This window comes from Perna viridis, chromosome 5, assembly GCF_037379345.1.
Source record: "Perna viridis isolate PV_CMFRI_1.1 ecotype Kerala chromosome 5, ASM3737934v1, whole genome shotgun sequence".
In the NCBI taxonomy this organism is placed as follows: Eukaryota; Metazoa; Mollusca; class Bivalvia; order Mytilida; family Mytilidae; genus Perna; species Perna viridis.
In genome coordinates, this window is record NC_142449.1 from 17,930,254 (window position 1) to 17,952,307 (window position 22,054).

The 22,054-nt window shown below is 33.3% G+C and overlaps 1 protein-coding gene across 8 annotated transcripts; it reads left to right on the forward strand.

The window, feature by feature from the left end:
- Positions 1-453: 453 nt before the first annotated feature.
- On the forward strand, positions 454-21,601 carry LOC148616350 (electroneutral sodium bicarbonate exchanger 1-like). Of its 8 annotated transcripts, XR_015922162.1 has the most exons (19): positions 2,320-2,455; positions 4,021-4,105; positions 7,987-8,116; positions 8,496-8,656; positions 9,021-9,238; positions 9,452-9,697; positions 10,174-10,320; positions 10,858-10,952; positions 12,307-12,481; positions 13,187-13,320; positions 13,897-14,422; positions 15,376-15,489; positions 15,696-15,857; positions 16,329-16,507; positions 16,955-17,027; positions 17,231-17,299; positions 17,625-17,951; positions 19,427-19,877; positions 20,187-20,254. XR_015922162.1 is itself a non-coding variant. In XM_088583282.1 (18 exons), the coding sequence occupies exons 2-18, from the start codon at positions 4,060-4,062 to the stop codon at positions 19,640-19,642; spliced, it is 3,018 nt and encodes a 1,005-aa protein (XP_088439408.1). In that variant the 5' UTR covers positions 454-478; positions 4,021-4,059; the 3' UTR covers positions 19,643-20,254. The 8 variants fall into 8 exon arrangements, 7 of the variants coding, with proteins under 7 accessions (XP_088439408.1, XP_088439407.1, XP_088439404.1 ...); XM_088583282.1 differs by lacking the exon at positions 2,320-2,455 and adding an exon at positions 454-478 and having other exon boundaries at positions 19,427-20,254; XM_088583281.1 differs by lacking the exon at positions 2,320-2,455 and adding an exon at positions 544-766 and having other exon boundaries at positions 19,427-20,254.
- The last annotated feature ends 453 nt before the right edge of the window (positions 21,602-22,054 follow it).

Below are 22,054 nucleotides of genomic sequence, written 5' to 3' on the forward strand. Positions count from 1 at the left end.
AACCGTATGTGAAATTTGAAGGTTAATTTAAGCCCCATTAAATTCTCATACATATCATTTTCAAGACGACTTTCTTATATATAGGATATCCAATTTGACAATTAAATTCAACAGATAAGAGAAATTAAGGGATAAAGGACAAAAACAGATCAAAATAAACGTTTGTAGACAGTACCATAATGCCGAAAGCGTAGTACAAGAGGTCAAGGAAAGGTCACTGAGGACAATTATGTCCATACCCAGCGTCCTGTATTATTTGTAACTTTCAACGTGTAAAACTTTTTTGATTTCCTTTCCAATATGTATTTTGTTAATTAGCATGTAAGACTTATAACGTGTATAACATGTCTAATCCTCCAGAACGCTGAAATTTATTCCCTATCAAATTAACAGGTTGAATTTGATCTGCAACATATGCGGTTTATAGATATTGTTTGACTTTTTCGTATTATTGATAAAGTTTATGTTTATTTTTATGGTAAGTGATATATACCATAGTATTTTTTTAATATACGCAAATTCAGACCGTACATATTTTGAAATTTTGTGAATTATAGATAGTCGATTGTCGATTGGTTAATGTTCTATTGGACTGGAAATGATATGTAGCAATATTCATTTTTCGCCGATAAAAAAAGATTGCGAGTGGGTTGTTTTAGAAACGGAATGTGTGGGACGTGAATACGGGTGAACAATTTATGAGCATGAACTGAAAACGAATGAACACCATTCAGCTTCAAGCATTCTGTCAAAATAGAACTTAAAGGTAAGTTAGAGGTGTTGACTATAAAAACTGGGGCCTCTGTCGTTCGACCAATTATCCTAGAAGTGCCCCAAAAGGGGTATGTCTGGATTACTTTAATTATAATTAACCTGTACGCAATTAAATATCTAGCTTTCCGTTACCTCATAGCCTCGTGATCCACAACTCCTAATACGCAGATATAAACCGTCACGTATTTTTAACCAACTACATTATCGATATTTCCGCACTATAATGTGCACAGGTGTACAGAAAGAGAAAATGTTTTCAATATACAATATATCAATGAGAAAGGATTTCTAAAAATGCCACTAAAACGACTTCAAAGTTTGTTATTTTTTCCCTAAATTACTGTTTGTGTTACCAAAATCTTGTTAATGTTCAGAAATTTGTATCCATAGCACTTTGAACCCAATCGAATTTCATGAGATGTTGTGGGTAAAACGAACGCGACCTTATTGTAAAAACATGTATAACAGTAAAACACAGTTGAAACTTGAAATCGCTCAGGGAACTGTTTAAGAGATTCAGCGGTTAATACTCTGTATTGTATAAAACAGCTCATTGGAAAAACATTCCAGTGACTAAATTGAAACTGCTTTAATCAAGATTTATTGGGCCAATGCAGCAAGGAATATATAATTCCGTCATACAATATACTTTATATTAACTCAGTATATATACTAGGTATATTTGGTGAAGGTTTCACGTCTCACATTTTCTTTTATTTTTACTCGCAGCGATCATGTTGTTCTAAGGCAGGATTGACAAATAGCGCCATGACTACTTTTTCCTTACTTCAGCCGTAGTTACGAAATTTTGCGTTTTATTAAAAATTTACTAATTATAAATATTTTCTATAAATATTTATTTGATTTTGTCTCGTGTAGTGCTTCCTATTTCAGGTTTTATATTTCTGGTGACCAAGTTACTTAATACCTCTCCCACAAAGACTGCTGTCTACGGTTTCACGTTAGAACTTGCCTTTGTCTTTTCTTTTCTGTCCTGAGATAACAGACATTATGGAAGAAACTAAACTCCGCCAAGTATTTATTTGAGCTAGACAGTGATCAATTTCAGGAGCATTGAATTACGAACAAGATGAAATGTAATGGAGAAATATTAGAGGGTTTTAGAGGGTAGAATTAAAACTTAATTTAAATAACCACAGAACGTAAGTTGATACTAACGAAAAAGCTTAAACCTTATCTTTGGATGTATTTCTATGGGTAATCAGTATTTTTCAAAGTCATCAACGACCTTCAAGGAGTTTCCAAGGTCACCTTCACTTGACCACCAAAATTTGAAACCATCAAATGAACAGTAACCTTAGACATGAGATATAGATAACTTTTAACTTGATATGGACACATTCAGTAATAGTAATTAGTAAGCACAGTGTGACATACTTCTTTTTTATGCGTCATTTATTTGAATTTTGAGATGACCGTCCTTGTTGATATCCGAATGAGTTTTTGCACTTAGAGGTTATTTCGTACCGTGACTTATGTTGCTTTTTATTATAGCTTGGAGTAAGAAACCTGATTACATCTTACTAAATGACCAGCCCATGTCTGCTTACACGTACCTATATAAGAAAAGAGTTAATTGATTCGGTCTTTTGATTCTGTCAAGTCTGATATGCAAACTGCATATAACAACTTTGCCTCATAGGATAATCATATCTATTGAGTACGTATTTATATATTTAAATAGCACATGGTCATTGATGACTTAATATTGAGTACCACCAGCATAGTGTTTTCGCTTTGTGGACTTGTATTGCAGACAGTTTGACCATCAAAAACTGAAACAGAAAAAATAGCTGGTCTACTACGTTGTATGTCTGTGATAATGGAAATATACCATTTTCATCTTAAAGGATACTAACAGCGTTTCGGTAAACTGAACTATGATCAGACCATTTCTTGATGTTCATAGATTTCTTCCAGAGTTTGATATGGAATTAATGTAGATGGCTTGAACTGGTACGGTCTACTTATCACATCTTGAGAAAATGCATCATTAACAATTACTAACGCCTTGCAAAGAATCAAAATGAAAATTATCGTTAAATCTATAAAATTTATCATTAATTTAAAGGTAAATAAATAACTAAATGTCAAATGTTTATTAGTATCTTTTCTGCACAATCTTTACTTCATTCAGAGGATTCCAGACGAAGTCTATTGAATACAAAGGGTATTTGAATACCGTTCTTTATAACGTTGAATTGAAGTAGTTGTTGATATTTCATAGGTTTTGTTGATATGAAACAATTAGTTACAAAAAGGTTAACTTCTATACAAATTTAACTGTATCTTTTATTTTATACGGAATGACGTGGGTTTTTGTAATTCGTTTAATAAGCATTGAACGACAAAAACAGGCTGTAGTCGGTGCTTTTTTAGTTTATTGTTTTCATGACTATTATTTCTATTATCAATCAAATGTGGTTTGCACTTTTTATTTCGCGTGGTTCAGTAACACATAAAATCCTTTAATTAGCGATTCAATCGTTCTATTTTTCTTTGCAGTTTTTCCGTCGTTTATCTTCCAAAATGACTATTTTTCATGAGTTAATGAATGTGTTTCATATTTGGATTATATTTGTATTCATATGAAGTATGAACATACATGTACTTAATAAACAAAAATGTAATTTGTCTTTTATGACTGTTAATCTACTAATTTAATCGGAACTTAATGCGAGGTTATACATAAAAAAAGTAGCCATTTATCATCGTTGTGTATTACTTCGCCAATCAGGAATGTCCAAGATAACACTTTAGATATAATATTTAAGTCAGCTAACCACTACTTTTATACCTATTCCGCAAGCAGGGACAGTACCGGCCTTCCCTGGGTAGTAATCGCTGGTTTCTTTCTTAAGATTTTGGTTTGATGCAACTTATGTTGTATCGTCAAGCAACGTTTACGGACAATAGTGTTGTAGCAAATTATTATCACAAAAATATTAGTATTTCTGGAGGTCAGAACTGTGTTTTGAGAAGGGTAAGTAGAATATTTAAACAATTAAAAAATAAAAGATAAAACCCCTTAACAATATAACGATATAAATCTTGCATAGAACTTTCTTTTTATGTTTTTTTAACCACATGAACATACTGCTTAACCCCCGTCGCAGTGACCCCCGTACATAGAACGTTTATTTTCCCGGAGAACGTCAACGTGCTTCTAAAAGTGGCCTTTTCCGGTGCGAGGTAACCTTTTATTTTTAAATATTTGATTTACAGACGGAAGACTGCACAACATAGTAACAGTAGTTCCTCAATATGAACAGCGAACCTGCAAATGGCGAACTTCTCAGCCACAGGCATAGTATGTATATTTACATTTTATTACTTTTTAAATATTTGTTTTTTTTTGTTTTTTGTTTTTTGTTTTTTGTTTTTTTTTTTGTAGATGTGTTAAAGTATGTACGTTGGGTGTAAACATGATTACTAAAGCGACGTCGTCGCAACTGCATACAAAGAAACAATATCGAATGTGGCTTTGTTGCCAGGTGTCCGTTTCTTCTACTCGTTTCACTCTTAAATTGTGATTGATTTTGAAACCTTAAAATATAGAGAAACATAGTATACCTATAAAAAAGAGAAACGAACCACCTGTGTTTTTATTTGTTTGGAATGTTGAATTCAGATGCATGTATTTCATAAAAAAAAAAACTGAAATTAATTGAAAGAAGTGATATTTTGTTATTGGAATCCATAGCATCAAATTCTGCGAAAATTAGTATTTTCCGAATTGTCCGTTTTGATATCAAAAAAAATATTTACTTTTTTATCACCCAAAATGCAAGTCGCCTTTCATTGGATTTTAACAATATCAAGAATCGTTTCCAATCATTTTGTACTTCCTGATTTTCTATCTTTATTAAAAAAAGTTTGAGCAGACTTTTAAGTTGATAGTACAAGGTTTTCTATTATTAGAAATTAAGCTGTTTGATCATCTCGATTAACTCTTATTTTAAAAGTGGCTTAACTCAGACTTAATTTTTATTATATGGAAGCCCATTAGTGTTAATTGACTAGGAAATTCCTTATTGCTCTGATATATACTCCTGACCGGGGTGTTATTGAAAAAGAGTCTAGTTATGTCGATATATAAACGTTGACCTAATAAGGTGAGAACAGAGATCAAGGTCAGACAGATAAGAATTATGTAATGATTATTTAAAGATTAAGCTAAAAGTTTAATATTAAAATATCCACCTGTATATATAGCTAATAAATTGTAGTTATCTTTTGTTAACTTTCATATCAAACCTAAAGTCAAGGGAGGCTATCTGAATGTTAACGGTTTCATAGGAATAGAAGGGCATCTTACTTTTACTTATGCACTCTTACTTTGCCAACAAGAAAAAAAATAACTGACGCATTAGCAAGATCACAACCAAGTTGCATGATGGAAAAAAAATGTCCGCGGCCAAACACTAGCTATGATATTGAGAAACCTTAATTTTAGCTGATTTGCAATGTATTATTTCAATGTATTATTGCTTCATTCGGTATTTTTGCTAACTTACCAAAAACAAGTGAAGCCCTTTGTAAATACGTATACCAAATTTCGCAACATTGCAAAGTTTTAATCGGGTTTTCTTGCATAAAAAGTCCAAATATTGAAATGGTGAGTTTGGCGGCGAGTGGCTTCCAAACTTGTCCTTTACACGTGCCTCTCTCGACTCTTTTATCATTATCTTCCCCAAAATGTCCCTTGATTAGTATATTAGTAAAACATTAAGTGTGTCCATTAGGTCCCAAGGTTCTACTCCTAACAACATAAGAATGTGCTATGAATATAACAAGTGGACGGATTTTATACCATTAAAATGCCGAAATGAAACGCACGGATGATTTAAAGGAAATGAGCAACCCCACAAACCCGTAGTCATAATTTATGCATGTCAAAATCCCACAACATTCAGTTTTATTTCTAATTCTGAAATAGCTGTAGATCTACTTTGAGATAAAAAAATATATAGACTGAACATGGAACTTGCACTTTGCATTTGATGTGTCAGAAATTTGTATGGATTAGTACTACATTTAAAATGTTCAAAATTAGATTGTCCTTTTGAATGCCATTCCGTCCATACATCTGTCCGCCTGTCATTTCCCCGCGCCTTATATGGCTTTCTATTAATATAACCTTATAATCAAACGTTATCAATACGCCACTTTTTTGTTTTTAAGTTTGCATTAAATGTCAAGGGTTTGTTTTAATAGGTTACTTATATCTTTAAATAAGTTTAAGATGGGGTTCACCTTTTAGCCCCAATGTACTCCATTCAACAGCACTATACGAGATAAACTGCAATTTATGCTCCTATGTTGTCATGTTCCAATAATCGGGTTGTCTTATGTAAACATTGTTATCACTCCCAAGTTTCTACAAAATTGTACAAATTTTCTTCTGTTTGCTCATCTATTTGGTTTTTAATCATTGTATACAATTAAGGTGAAACAGTCCGATCAGCGGGGTGCACAAGAAATTCTAAAATATTTGACTAGGAAGAATGAATTAACCTTGAAGTCTCATTGGATTAAAATTACAAAATCAACCCCGAATCACTATTTTTAAATAGCAGTTCATATTTTCCCCACCAAGGAATTCGAGTAAATGCATAATCTATATTGACCAAATTCTTTTATATAGTGTTTGCATTGATACCCCCAACGAGCACATTACGTAACTTTTCGTGTACTCTTTTAAAGTATGACTCCACTTAAAAACCTTGCAAAGGGAAACGCATTTTTTTTAATGAATTCATTTGTAAGAACTGAAACTCAGTTAAAAAATGTTTGTCATAAACAGTCAATTTCTAAATAAAAATTATGATTAAAATGAACAAATACCCGAAAGTAAAGGCATGCTCACACCTTTTTTTGTAAACAAGTTACGCAAAATGTTCCTTACACTACATGCCTTCGGACCATATTTGCGCAAATTTTGCATGCGTTCCTAAATGGATGAATTTTTCTTCTTATTTTGTATGGACCCAGTGCATCGTTTTTTTTTATTGGCGATTACGCCTTGGACCCTTTTAATTCAATGAAAGGACAAAACGCAGTTTCTACACAGATGCCGATGATTGTACAAACCACTGTCATCTTTCTGATTCTCCCTCTGTGTGTTTATTTTGAGACCTACTAAAACTGTTCTCATTTATTGACGGGGTTGTACTGGTGAATTCCTTAGATAGTAAAATCGTTCAGATATATGAGATATACTTAGAAGCAAGTTGTTGATATGTTATCGCGGTCATCAATCCTTTGTGATGAAACATCAAGGACTTGAAGAAAGCGCGTAAAAAATGTTCGAGTAACTTCACTAAATCCCGTTAGATCCACCGTTTGCGGCAGGAAACCGACTTTACTGGCGATGAAGTACGAGACCTATTTCACGCTCAAGGCTAAAGTCGGGCAATTAATGTTTAGTTGCATTCATTCACATCCCTGCTTTACATTTATTCTAACTGGGTTTCCTAAAAGTAGTTATTGTATTCATTCAAGAGTCATACCAGTCATTAGACAATTAATGCTGTGTAAGCATGAGCACTATCAGAGATATTAGTGAGATTAGCTTGATTTATTTGTCTACTAGGGTGCTGATATCAAATTTAGGATTAACAACTTAAATGTAGAATCTTAAACAAATACGTTATGTTATTCTGGGTACATTACGTAAGTCTTCAAATTTGTTACATTTATTTCGTCATACTGGTCTAATTGTGTCGTAACTTGTAACCTATAGTAATGTATATCTTATATCTCAGTATTGATGCGGGCGATAACTTGTCGTAACTTGTAACCTATAGTAATGTATATCTTATATCTCAGTATTGATGCGGGCGATAACTTGTCGTAACTTGTAACCTATAGTAATGTATATCTTATATCTCAGTATTGATGCGGGCGATAACTTGTCGTAACTTGTAACCTATAGTAATGTATATCTTATATCTCAGTATTGATGCGGGCGATAATATGATAATGAATTTGGGCTTTGTTTTTTTTCAAACGGTGCATGAACATAGACGTTTGGAGAAGCGACAAATATAAGTTCAGACGTTCAATGGAATACCAGTGATACCACATTGTTTCTTTGTACCAAAATATTAAATCTTAAAACGTCTTTGAAAATTCAAAAGTTTTGTCAGACAAACACAAATATTTACATTGAGAATTCTACTCTTACAGGAAGTCGGACTGTGACTGAATTCATTCAAGGTCTACTCAACCAAAATACGGATGAAACCCACGTGGTCTTTTGTCAGCTTGATACCATCACACAAAAAGATGATGATATTGTTTGGAGAGAATCTGCCAGGTAAGCCAATGATTTAAAAAAGGAGAGAAAAATAGTCAAACTCGAATTGTCAGCTTCCTTCAACTAACCTTAAATTTATAGTATACTTAAAATTGTTCTTACAACGAACAAGTACTATAATATCTGGAACTTAGAGTTAGCATAGAACAAAACAAAATGTGTAATCCGTATATTTATTAAAGATACAACCACAGGTCGGATCTGACCAAATGAAATATGTAATTGCAAACTAAAACCAAAGCAACAAACCAATTGCGACAACCACAAACTGAAACGGTTAAATGAAAAACGAACCTCTTATACACTGTATCATTATGCGGTAAAGCCGCAATCGTACGGAATTTATTTCTGAATAACGGGATGTTTTACCATATTGTAGATGGGTAAAGTATGAAGAGGATGTTGAAGAAAATGGTAAAAGATGGTCAAAACCCCACGTGGCCTCAGTAACCCTACATAATGTGTTTGAATTGAAGTCTCAGATGGCAATGGGAGCAATGATGCTAGAATGTGAAGGCAAAAGCATACCACAACTAGCTGGTAGGTTTCATAAAAAAAAATTGTATTGCTAAAACTTCTGGATCTTCATATTTAATTCAGGTTCGTTTTATGTCTTGAGTGACGCTCGTGCTTCAAGACCAATCAATTTTCTGATCGAAGTAACAGTTTCTATCACTACTCCACTAACATCTACTGTGAAATGATACCTTTAAAAATAAATTCAAAACCTTCATCTTTTGAGGACTGTAATAGCATGGCTATGTAATATCTCATCTCATGTTAAAAGAAAAAAAATTCTATCATTGTTCAACGAATTTCTTTATAAGGACATACAAATGCAAACATCTTTTTCAACAGCGCCATTAGATGACAGAGACAAACGTATCAAAATCATTTATTGCAGATATGATCCTGGCTGAATTAGCAAAAACAAACAACTTAACAGAAAATGTCAGAAACATTGTAAGATCTGCCATATTGATGAGGCATGTTCATCCTCACCTTAAGCGTAGAAGGTCGGTCGGAGGCGAGCAGGGACGAAGGAGGAGTTCATTACCGAGGAATTTGTCCAATGGTAGAGACATCAATGATGACACACACGAAACTTCACCTTTAGTTAAGGCAAGTTTTACACAGCTACAATTACATTCATTCAAGACCTCTACAATAAGACATCTGTACAGAAGGGGATTGGTGCAATTAAGTTCTTCTTTATGTCGCATTTGATTTATTCTTATAGTTTCATTTAAATTGCAGTTGAAACGGCAAGTTTTAAAGCAGGAAGGGTTGTTTTTGTTTAAAGCAAAAAAGTTATTTACATTTTTTGCATTTCAGCTTAACAAACCTTTTATGAGAAAGATTCCCGAGGGAGCAGAAGTGTCGAACGTCTGGGTTGGTGAATTAAACGAACTGAAGGAACCGATTACTGCCTTTGTAAGATTATCTGAAGCCAGATTTCTTGGTGACATTACAGAAGTTCCATTACCTACCAGATTTATTTTCATCCATCTTGCCCCACCAAGTGTTGAAGGTCATACATTTGAGATAGGAAGAGCTATGTCTACTATGATGGTTGATGAGGTGAGAAAGGGTGTGGTTTTGTCATAATGGTTTGCCAGACAATAATAGGGCAGGGCTAAGTCTGGGAATGATAGTTGATGATGTTGAAATGTGGCGGGGTATGACCATCATGATAGTTAACGAAACATAAATAGGGCGGGCTATGTCGGAGTATGATGGTTGAAGATGTAAAGCTTGTGGCATTGATATTTTTAGGTGAATTTAAAAAAATAAACGTTTATCAGTCATTTAAATTACATTTTCTTGATTTATTGATTTTATTCTAATAGTTGACAATTTTTTTTTACCTCTCACAATTGAGACAAAATACTTTTATGCGAACCGTGTAGTTATTACAAAGACATATGCAGATAGTATTTTTATGTGTTCTGACCAAAATTGTCGACGTTTTCTTCTTTATGGATTTTCCTACTTTAAGATTGTCTTTTATATTGTCATAATGTTTGTTTTACACCAACAACTGTCTGCTTCCACAGATTTTCTCTGAAGTTGCCTACAAAGCGAAATCTCGAGATGATATAATGCACGCAATCGATGAGTTCTTGGACCAAGTAACAATTCTTCCACCAGGCCAATGGGATCCTAAAATTCGTCTGGAGCCACCAACTAAAGTGCCATCACAGGTATAACAACAATATAGATATTCATTACATCAACCTGTTGATCCTTCTAGAGCACTATTACGTCCAAAATATTGTATAGAATCTCAGAAACATTACCAGGATGTCATCACAGTTTATAAATCACATCATTGAAAACAGAGGACGTTTGTGTTTTATTGATTTTTTTCTTTCACTTTTTAGACTTCACAAATGCAACTAAGTACATTAATTTGACCCTCTATCCTACATAATAACACATAAATGAGCTGTCCCGTACTACCATACATCGTGTTCTCAGTTACACCCCTAGATTAATCCTACGAGGAGAAATGACCCGGCCAGCGAAAGCTTCATTTTTACATAACCTAGCTGGCCGAGTGGTCTAGGGCGCTGGAGTTTGTGCAGGCGTTGTTGCCATAGATGTCACAGCGGTACGAGTTCGAGTCCCGCGGAGGGGACGACCAAAAATTTGCATCGCAAATTTGACATTTCTAACATCGTTGGGAATTTTTCAGACCTATATATATATATATATATTCTCGTGTTTTTGTTTCGTAGGAGCAACGTAAGTCTGTCCCCTTTCTAGAAAGAACTCTCTCTGAAGTTAAGCAAGAAGAACACGGAGAAGACCCAAGCTTAATCAGATCAGGGAGGTTAGTATTCAATTTACTTTATTAACTATTAGTATTATGGGCGATGTTTTAAGCTACTGGCAACGAATGCCATTTTGAATTAAAATATTATTGAGTACTTCTCGGTCATAACATCCAGAATTAACCATCAAAGATTTGTAAAGTTTGCCCTCGTCTGAGATATTGATAGGTCAAATTTAGATGAAATGCATTATGGAAAAATAGTGGGAAAAATACTTTTTTTTCCTTTAAAAAATATCTTCGTCACAAGTTTTTTGGTTGTTTTCTAGATGTATTGAATAAAGGAGATGGTTCGGTTATAGCCAATTTTGGCCTCTAAATTTGAAATTGTTCATAATAAAGATTTTTATCGTTTTTGTAAACATAAGTGTTTACACCAGCTAGTTAAATAAGATTTAGGACAAAATAGAAAAGCATCCGTCATTTAGCACCAACAAAATTGCCTTAATGATGAAAAATCCATAAAATTTTAATATTTCAGCATATTTTTGACGGTTTTTGTGAAAAACAAATGTGGCCGCATGCGTGTTCATTCTTGATCTTTATATATTTTGTGGAGTATTGTAAGATGTATATATATTTCGGATAAACACGGATGCGGCCACTCCCGTTTTAGGCAGAAACCATCGAAAAACATGTGCAAAAATGCAACAAAATTGAAGATTTTACTTGAATGTGTTCATTTTGACCGTTATAATGTCAAAAAACATTCATGATATCGCCAAAATCGACTGAAATGTATTTACTAAATCCATTATCCTTTCAAAGAAATAAACTAGCATAGACCAAAACAAATCTTTCAAAAACGTTGAATATTGGGGCCAAAATAGGGCCTTACCGAACCTTCTCCTTTGAGGCAAACCGATCAAATTGAAAAAAAATAACGTGCCACACATTGCCTGATTCTTAAAAGATTCTAAGAGCTGATGATGTTTTCACGACTGATGTGCGATGTTAGTGTATGCTATATACAGTTGTCTCTGTTTGACTGATGTGTGATATTAGTGTATAATTTGCTATTGTTTCTGTTTGACTGATGTGTGATGTTAGCGTATAATTTGCTATTGTTTCTGTTTGGCTGATGTGTTATATTAGTGTGTAATATTCTATTGTCTCTGTTTGACTGATGTGCGATATTAGTGAGTACTATACTATTGTCTCTGTTTGACTGATGTGCGATATTAGTGTGTACTATACTATTGTCTCTGTTTGACTGATGTGTGATATTAGTGTGTACTATACTATTGTCTCTGTTTGACTGATGTGTGATATTAGTGTGTACTATACTATTGACTCTGGCTGATGTGTTATATTAGTGTGTACTATACTATTGTCTCTTTAACTGTCATTTAAGGATATTTGGAGGATTGGTACAAGATGTTAAAAGAAAATTGCCGTTCTATTTAAAAGATTTTAAAGATGGTTTACACGTGCAGTGTTTAGGGTCTATTCTGTTCATGTACCTAGCAACATTAACGCCAAACATCACGTTTGGAGCATTACTTGGTCAAGCAACTAACCAAACAATGGTAAGATTGTCTGTATGTATATTCCTCCGTTGGAGGAATCTTTAGGGGAAAATAAAAATGATTTAATTAACTTCGTGATAATTTCCAACAGTGCAGTGAAAAATGTAAAAACTAACATGTTATCCGTTCAATACAGCCTAGATAAATGTGCAAAAGTATAATTAGAATTTAAGATGTGTGACATAGTACTATTAAAAAAAATTAAAATTGGGGCTGAACAAGATATATGGTAGTATTTCAATCATATGAAAGTTAGACCTATCGATTTTTCCACTCAGTCACTGCATGTAGGATCTAACAACACTTCATTCAACTTTCTGTTCTGATGACCTTTCATATCAGCCAATCAAAATTCATCTTCCATGAATCTGAAAGCATTATTCAAAGAGGATTCTAAAAAGGTTATCAGAAAATAGAATGAAGTGTTGTTAGATCCTACATGCAGTGACTGAAATGAAGAATTGACAGGTCTAATTTTAATTGTGTTGGGTAGAATTTTGGACATTATTTAACCTAACCTATATTTGTTCATCTTTATAATCCAGTTTAAAAAATTCAAGCTCAAAATTTATTATCCTTCTTAACTTAGAAATGGTCAACATTCGAAGACGTTCTATGCTAGAAAGCAATAAATAGAAATGAATATATTTAAAAATACATTTCTGAATTTAATTTTTGACTTGAGGTATGAATGTTGGTTTACAGGGTACTATGGAATGTATAGTTGCTGTGGCTTTTGTCAATTTAACGTGGGCTTTGTTTAGTGGGCAACCTTTAATCATAATGGGCAGTACTGGACCGGTTCTTGTATTGGAGATTATTATATATAACATGTGTCGGTAAGTTACCTGTTCTACTTGTACTTAAAATAACCCACTCGTAACGTAAATTTGTTTTTTTGTCTTTGTTGTTTTTATTATCATAGCATGAACAGGGAATAGTTTAAATTACGTTATTAACACAAATTCTAGTGAATTAGATTCGCATTTTCAATTATTCAAATAACCTAAAAAAATTAGCACTATTTGATTTAGGATTATTCCTCTTTCCAACATGAACTTGTCGATAAAAACCATTTTGACAGGGTAATTGTGCATAGTTTTTAACAACAGTGAAATGCTCTGAAGAATTACTTGAACCGTAGTGCCGGGAATAGTACAGATGACATTTTCTATTATGACTTCAAACTCGGATTTTAACCTGAAGTAAAATATATGCTTGGGGGGAATGTATGGCAAAATAGTTCTCAAGTATATGATAGACCTCTGTGAGTGCTTAATTATTCATAAAAATAGAAATCAGACTTACATTTTTGATGCTTCGAGCACCAAAATATAGCTTTGGTCGACTTGCACCCAAACCTAAACTAAAAACTTCGTGTACTGAGTATTGACTTGCATTTTATTACTTTGCAGAGATAATGGTTGGGATTTCTTTTCGTTCCGTTGCTTGATTGGACTGTGGTGTGCAATCATCCTTATGGTGATGGTTGCGTTCGATTTAAGTGCATTAGTACGATATATCACGAGGTTCACAGAAGAAAGTTTTGCCTGTTTGATTTCTATTATATTTATAGTGGAATCATTCAGTAAAATATTCGCTATATCTGGAACGCATCCATTTAACACGCATCCTGAAATTCCACTAGACTATACTTGCTACTGTGTTGCCCCAAATCAGACCATTGCCTTCGAAAACATGACAAATATTGATATGAGCGCAGGATATGTAATGAACACCTCTATGGGCAAAGCTGTCAACTGGACCCTTGTAAATAAAGACGTCTGTGAAGGAATCGGTGGCATGTTACAGGGTTCCGGCTGTGGAACAACAGTCTATCATGACAATGTCTTCTTCCTGTCATTTATTCTTGGTGTTGGTACCTTTGGTGTAGCCTGGACCCTTGTCAACATGAAGCAAAGTACATTTTTCCCAACATTTGTAAGTTATCTTTTGTTATCTTTTACGCTTGAGACGTATTCTTTAAAGGATTCCTATTGTTATCACTTGATGTCCGTCGTCGTCGTTAACAATGTTTCAAAACGCATCTCCTCTGACACTACTTGACTAATTGGAACCAAACTTAGTCTGAACGTTCCTTGGGGTATCCTGCATAGAACCGTTGTGGGGATTTTTTATCCGTCGAAAAAACAATGCCGTTGTTACTAAAAATAGAACATAGGGGTCAGAGAGTAGTTCATCGCATATGTCTTCAAAAACGTAAGGTTTAGTCAAACTCTTTCAATTGCTGAAACGATCCTTATTATAAGGCCTTCAAAAGTCTTCAGGGATCAAAGTTGTCAGGCGACTCCTTTTAAGAGTTGTTGCCCTTGAAAGATGAAAAATAACTGTTTCTTTTTTACAGTTTTCAGCCAATATCTTGAAAGCTATAATAGATAGAAAGAAACTTTCAACGGCTGGAATGATCCTTATGACAAGGCCTACAAAAGTCTGCAGGGATCAAAGATGTCGGATGACTTCTTTTTAGAGTAATTGCCATTGAAAGGCAAAAACATATATATTTTAGCAGTTCTATCATGAAAAGTATAATAGAAAGGAACTTTCAATGATGAAATTGTCTTTATGATAAGTTCTGCCAAGGTCTGCTTGATTAAAAATTGTCGGACAACTCCTGGAAAGGCAAATATTTACCCAGGTGAGCGATTCTGGTTCCTGTGAGCTTCTTGTATCCGTTTCATGTGACCTCAGAAGGTAAATTCACTGCTAGTATTATCATTAATTTATTTTTGGTCCATTCAAATAATACTTGCAAATTCAGTTTGTAACGTTCATGAATTGCAGTTACTAAAGTGCAATGAATTAATGTGATGTTCAAACGAACAATGTATCCTTTACTTGAAAAATAAATAGGAAATTGTGTTGTTTCTTCACAGGTGCGCCAAACTCTTGGAGATTTTGCCGTCTTCCTTTCAATCTGTTGCATGGTAGGATTGGACGCATTCCTTGGTGTACCAACCCCCAAACTTGACGTTCCTGACAGAATTAGGGTAAAATATGGCAAATGTTATATTAATGAAGAATGTGGGAAAGATAAAAAAAAATCCTAGCCTTACATCTTTTCACTCCATGTAAAGTTATTAAAAAATTGAAATTATATCCATAGTCATAAGCAATCAAAAGCATACTTAATACGTAGTTATTGTTATTTTCAGCATTACAACATTGATTTTAGCGTCTTATAAACTTTTTACAGCCAACATTAGAACGTGCATGGTTCGTTGGTCCGTACAGTCCAAAGAATCCATGGTGGGTATATATAGCCACAGCTCTACCGGCTTTAGTAGCAGTTATCCTCATCTTCATGGACCAACAGATCACAGCCGTCATTGTCAATAGAAAAGAAAACAAGATGAAGGTAAATACTTGACGACTCCACAATGAGGATGTAAGATTATTCTGATGTATGAAAGTATTTAGCAACATTTTTTTGTTGTGTAGTCTCTCACGGTCGCCAGAATTTGTGTGGAATCCAAAGTTTAGTGTTTGAATGTCAGTTGAACCCCGAGCTGTAGTAGATTTCTGTAAACCTTCTATTATTTTCTTTGAGTGATTTTTTTTGTAAAGGAAACTTTTGGTTCTTTATTTTCAGTAATAGGTTATCAATTTGCATCTTTTTATTTGACTTTAGCTTAGGAAAGATAGTGAGTTGTCTGTGTTGGTCATGGTATCAAGCTTTAATGCCATGTTCATATATTGCATTATTACTAATGGTTGATTAATCAACCTCTCAAATATATAGTACTTTTAATCAACCTCTCAAATGTATAGTACTTTTTACTTTATATTCTGAGGAGATGATTAAGATATGTTTTCTCTTGTTTTACAGAAAGGTTGTGGGTATCACTTAGATCTTACCATCTGTACCATATGTATTGTTGTGTGTTCATTGTTTGGTCTTCCATGGTATGTTGCTGCTACTGTCAGATCAATGGCTCATGTTAATAGTTTAAAGATGGAATCTGAGTGTTCAGCCCCTGGAGAAAAGCCTGCTTTCCTTGGAATTAGGTAACTTTTAGCGATCTTGAATTCTCAGGTCATTCCTTAATAACTTTTTTAAAGACTTCTTTTTGCATTAAATATTGAATCATTTTTAAAACACGTTTCTTGAGATCATGTAATACAGTGGCTAGAATAATTTGCTAATTTTGGTTTGGATAATAAGGGCAGAAGAGAGAAAACAGTGAATCTCATTTAGCAAATGAAAAAGACATGCAATAAACTGGTAATTTATTCGAACTACAACATATTCAAATACATTTCACAAGTGGGCATATAGGAAAATTGGACTAGTAGAAAAAACAATTCTTAAAGTACTTGTTTGCTCACAGCAATACATATAGATTGGAGTATTTAAGAAATAAATTTGTTGTTCTGGTGTTTTTGAACTGTTTAAAAATTGAATTATGTCGATTAGGTAAGTTGAGCATTATACTTAACATCTTCACACTTCAGGGAACAGAGGCTGACACCAGTGGTTGTTGCTGTATTAAATGGTTGTTCAGTATTTATGACTAAATTTTTACAGGTATATATCTTTCATTTCTGAGTACTGTTTGATGTAACCAGGATGTTTTACGTATTGGTTTGATTCTTACAATTAGAACATTATCGCGGCATTTTGCCCATTTTGATAACTTGTTTGCGGCCTTCTGTAATCATTTAATTTTTTTTATTAGCGGATGTTGAAAGAGAGACAAGTTCTTTCAATTTTTTCTTTCCATTTTTTAGTATGTTCCCATGCCAGTATTATATGGTGTATTTTTGTACATGGGTGTTTCAGCTTTAAGAGGAATGCAGGTAAATAAAAACCGTCTTTTTTCTATGATTAGCTCATTATTTTCTTTGTAGCTTTAAGCTGCAAGGCATGGCCTTGCAATGTGACTGGTATTTAAAGAAAAGAAGAAAATGTTAATTTATTGAGAAAATACTTTCATTTTTACATGCTTTATTATGTTAAACCAAGAAGCAATGGTATACAGACAGAACAATAAACTATTACATTCAATTAGTTTGGTACATGCTAGTTCAGACTGTTTTCATACATTCGAATTGCCGTTGAATTTTAATTATGTATTTATTAACGACTACCATAAACATTTCTATTTCATTGTTTTGTTTCCAGTTTATGGATAGAATTCTTATATTGTTTATGCCAGCCAAATATCAACCAGATCACATGTATCTTCGTCACGTGAGAACAAAACGTGTCCATCTATTTACATTTTTCCAAGTCTTGTGTTTGGCCATTTTGTGGGCCATTAAGGCTGTTAAAAGTATCTCCATAGTGTTCCCGGTCATGGTGCTGGGTACATGCTTCGTCAGGAAGGGTATGGAAAGGATCTTCACAAAGAATGAATTGAAATGGTTAGATGAGTTGATGCCAGAGGATAAAATGATGAAGCAGGAAGATGATGGAGAGCTTATCGTTGACGATTATAGCGATGAAGATGTAAGTTTTAAATGAGTTTTTGTATTTCAGTTGGATATAGTTTTTTTTATCACGCGTATTATATTAATCCTCCTTGTATTGTATAATTATCCTATGACATATCAATATATAGTACAGACTTATATCAATCAACTAAATTTGGTACTAATTAATGAGTACTGATGTATTGAGCATGTATTGTTTAGTTAATTTAGAGGAATCGATTACAAACAAAACCTAACATTTGAAAACGAAATGAAACGATCTTGGTTTAATCTAGCCAGAAGATGAAATGAGCGAAAATCACGATCAATTTGAAAAACAGAACAAAACAAAAAGTAAAAGTTCATTATAATGTCAGAAAGTACATGATGTAAAAAGGCCTCGGTTTGATCTTTGGGAATAGAATAGTTGAATGAATGCAATTGTATAAGTAAAAGAAACTGCTACTTATATCTGTGTCTGGTTTGCAAGCTTTTGTAATGTCATTTCTTGTATATTGGTTGCTGTTTTTGCTTTTGTGATGTTTAGTCCCAGTGCATTTAACACAGCTTCGATTTTTACTAGATTTTAAGTACTAAAGTAAGAGAAAGATCTGATCTTTGCATGCTCTGAATTTTATTCTAGATGAATTATACGATATTGATATTAGAGCATGTTTCAAAATAGTCAACCAACCAGAGATACACTGCTTACTTTAAAATTCACATTGCTTTGAGCACAGTGCATGAGATATTTAAAGAATCATTAAATGTCTGCTGATCATGGTCATTAAATTGTTTTGATGTTGTTATAAACAGCTTTCATGGATTAATATTGTCTTTCTTTATATTCATTACAATGGTAGATAAGTTATATGAAGACTTGTCTTCAAAAACAAGGAAACATAATATTACTTTTGAATAATTATAAACAATTTCTGTATTTCAATATTGAAGAAGGCGACAAAAATGTAAGAGAATTTGACACGCTTTTTTTTTATTCTCTGTCTTTTCATTTGTTTTCATTTCACCCATTTGTGTTTTAACATCATTGCTGATACCAGGTTTTGGTTTGCACGTTGTCATATTTCACATACAAAGCAAAACATATTTCCTAGAGGATATGAGTATAAATTGTCGAATGTTGTTCCACTTTTTACCCCCTATTTAGTACTTGAATATGACTTAATACAAAAAAGATATCAATATATGTGATGTACATTATCCAGTTGGTTAAAAAATATACCTGCATTAAACTTTTTCTTCGTTAGGATACCGATTTAAAAAATGGCATTCTGTGTCTGTATTCAATTGATGCTTGACCAATCATCTTGTCTTTTTAGGACCAATATTATCATCATTCATTGGCTTTTAACTTCTTATACATGCATTAAATTTAATCAAGTCAATCTAATTTTAACACCCTAGCAGGGGACTTTTCTTTGTCATGTTCTCTCCTTAATTTTAAATAAATCGGACCTAGTTTGCTGGTAGAAAAAATGTTTTCAAATGTAGGATCTCCCCACGATTCTGAACTCCTTTGCGGTGAAAACTCTCCCTTACAAGCCTCATTGCCGCTGCACGCATTGTAGGGAAAACGGACAATCAAGACACCCGGTTAGTATTGTTGTCATGTGCCTTAACATTTTTTATGGGAAGATTTTACTGGAAGGTGATATCCTTTTACGCTTATGTACTTTTGGTATTCTTGTAATTGACATATATGCATGAATATTTATTGAATAATCGTTATCAACAACTCTGTTTTTAACACTTATACTGGGTTCCACTTTGTCATGTTCTCTCCTTAATTTTAAATAAATCGGACCTAGTTTGCTGGTAGAAAAAATGTTTTCAAATGTAGGATCTCCCCACGATTCTGAACTCCTTTGCGGTGAAAACTCTCCCTTACAAGCCTCATTGCCGCTGCACGCATTGTAGGGAAAACGGACAATCAAGACACCCGGTTAGTATTGTTGTCATGTGCCTTAACATTTTTTATGGGAAGATTTTACTGGAAGGTGATATCCTTTTACGCTTATGTACTTTTGGTATTCTTGTAATTGACATATATGCATGAATATTTATTGAATAATCGTTATCAACAACTCTGTTTTTAACACTTATACTGGGTTCCACTTTGTTCATTCATAATTCTGTACTAGTTATCTAACATTGTTAAACTTGATGGATTTATGATTTGTGCCAATCCGCATCTATGTCACTAATGCTTACTAACACTTAGTATATATGCTTTATATCTAACACTTTTCAGGAAGATGATCCTTTGAGGTTGTTGAAGTTTTCTAAGACTTCTGATTGTTGATTGAAAAGTAGTAAAAGGTATCAAATAAAGCCACATCTCAACAAACACAAATATACTTATTATTTAGGTCACCTGAAGCGAAACCATATAAGTTCAAGGCATCGCGTGCGTCTATCCTCACCCCAAACATTTTTACAAATATGCTTTTATATACAACAATCGTAGATATTAAGCATTTTGTCACAAGTGTCAGTGGCGTAGCTACTATGTATTTCGAGAAGCCAAAGCTTCAACATAATTGGAATAGAAACCAACTGAAATAAACCTTCCTTTTACATGCTACGAATGGAATTCATATTGATTTTGCCCTGGCTAAGCCACTGAGTGTCTTAGTGATGTGGTTTGTTTCATCAAAACAAAATGGTCGTCATGCCTTAGAACTCCGAGCACGAGCCTTCTATTTCCGTATGCTGATCTCTCAGTTTAGGAGAGAAAGAGAAAATCTGAAAGTATACTCCAGATGCAGCATCAAGGCGTCTATACACTTGTCTATAAAACAACTCGTAGAATATAGGAGTAGTCTTTTCGGGTGTTTATACTTTTTGGTTCATAAATTTATAAAAATATACAAACAGATATAGACATTATTATTAACTATTCTTTGTTATTACGATGTTCTATACTTCTGAACTAATACTTACTGGTTCTGGCACTGGTCTTCAGAATCCCCGAGTCTCTTGTTTTTCATTTAAAATTTATGATGTGTTCTACTCTTTTAAGCACGAGACATATCTTTCAAATTTACAAGCCCTTTATTAGTATTATCTTAGTCCTAAGATGTTAGCGGGGATGTTAGTCCTTGTTAGTGTTTCTCTGCGATAGTCCATAAGATATTACTGCTCTTAAAATGTTAGTATTTGATTACTAGCTCTGTCCCTACCCCACAACAATAAAGCAATTTTCATATACTTGAAAACAATGAAATGTTAAATGAAATGTAATTTCATTTCAGAAAAACAGATGGAACATTCAGAGAGGTCCAATCCCTCGTGGTATGGGACAGGATAAGAAGTTCTATATCAGTGAACATGATGACAGTGTGGTGTGATTGTGTGTAAATTCTATGACTAAGACTGTGAACGAGATGTGTACGAGTTTTATGTTTTTGCCGAAAAATGCATGTGTCTTGTTATATACCTCCATCATCATTTGTTTTTTTTCCAGTGAGGATATGTTTTTGTTATTTTCAAGATGACTTTTTAGATGAGATATATATATATATATATTTTTATAAGATGTTAATTTCTGAAGTTATAACGGAATTAGATATATAAACGGAATTTTATATTACTGTTTTAGTTCAAATGCTATAACTGTAATATAGTTTAATATATAAAAGGTTAATGAATAAATCTGTTACTGTTGATCTGTGTTAACTTTTAGTTTCTGCACGCGTTTTAGTTTATATTTTTTAAATACTACTACTAAGTCTATATACTAATTTTCTTTTCAGAAGTTTTTTGTCGTTTTCTTTATAACAGGTCTTTCTATTTGTCTATTGTTTTTGTCCTTTCTTAGAACGACGAGTACATAATATATTGCAAAAGCATATCAATGCTATAAAGTACTAACATAATAATATCATTAGTAAACATGACAATAATCAATACAATAGTCGTTGGTCCCAATGTTATATCAAAGTCACAAGTATAAAGATACAACTATGTAATTTAAAATGTTCATATGCAGTATACAGAGAAAAAAAGTTTTGTCACTTTTCAAACATCGTAACATTTGAAAAATGAACAGAAAGTATTGTATACGGTTTCATCGAATTCCACTCAGCTGCTTCGGAGAAGCTGTGCATGGTATAAGTG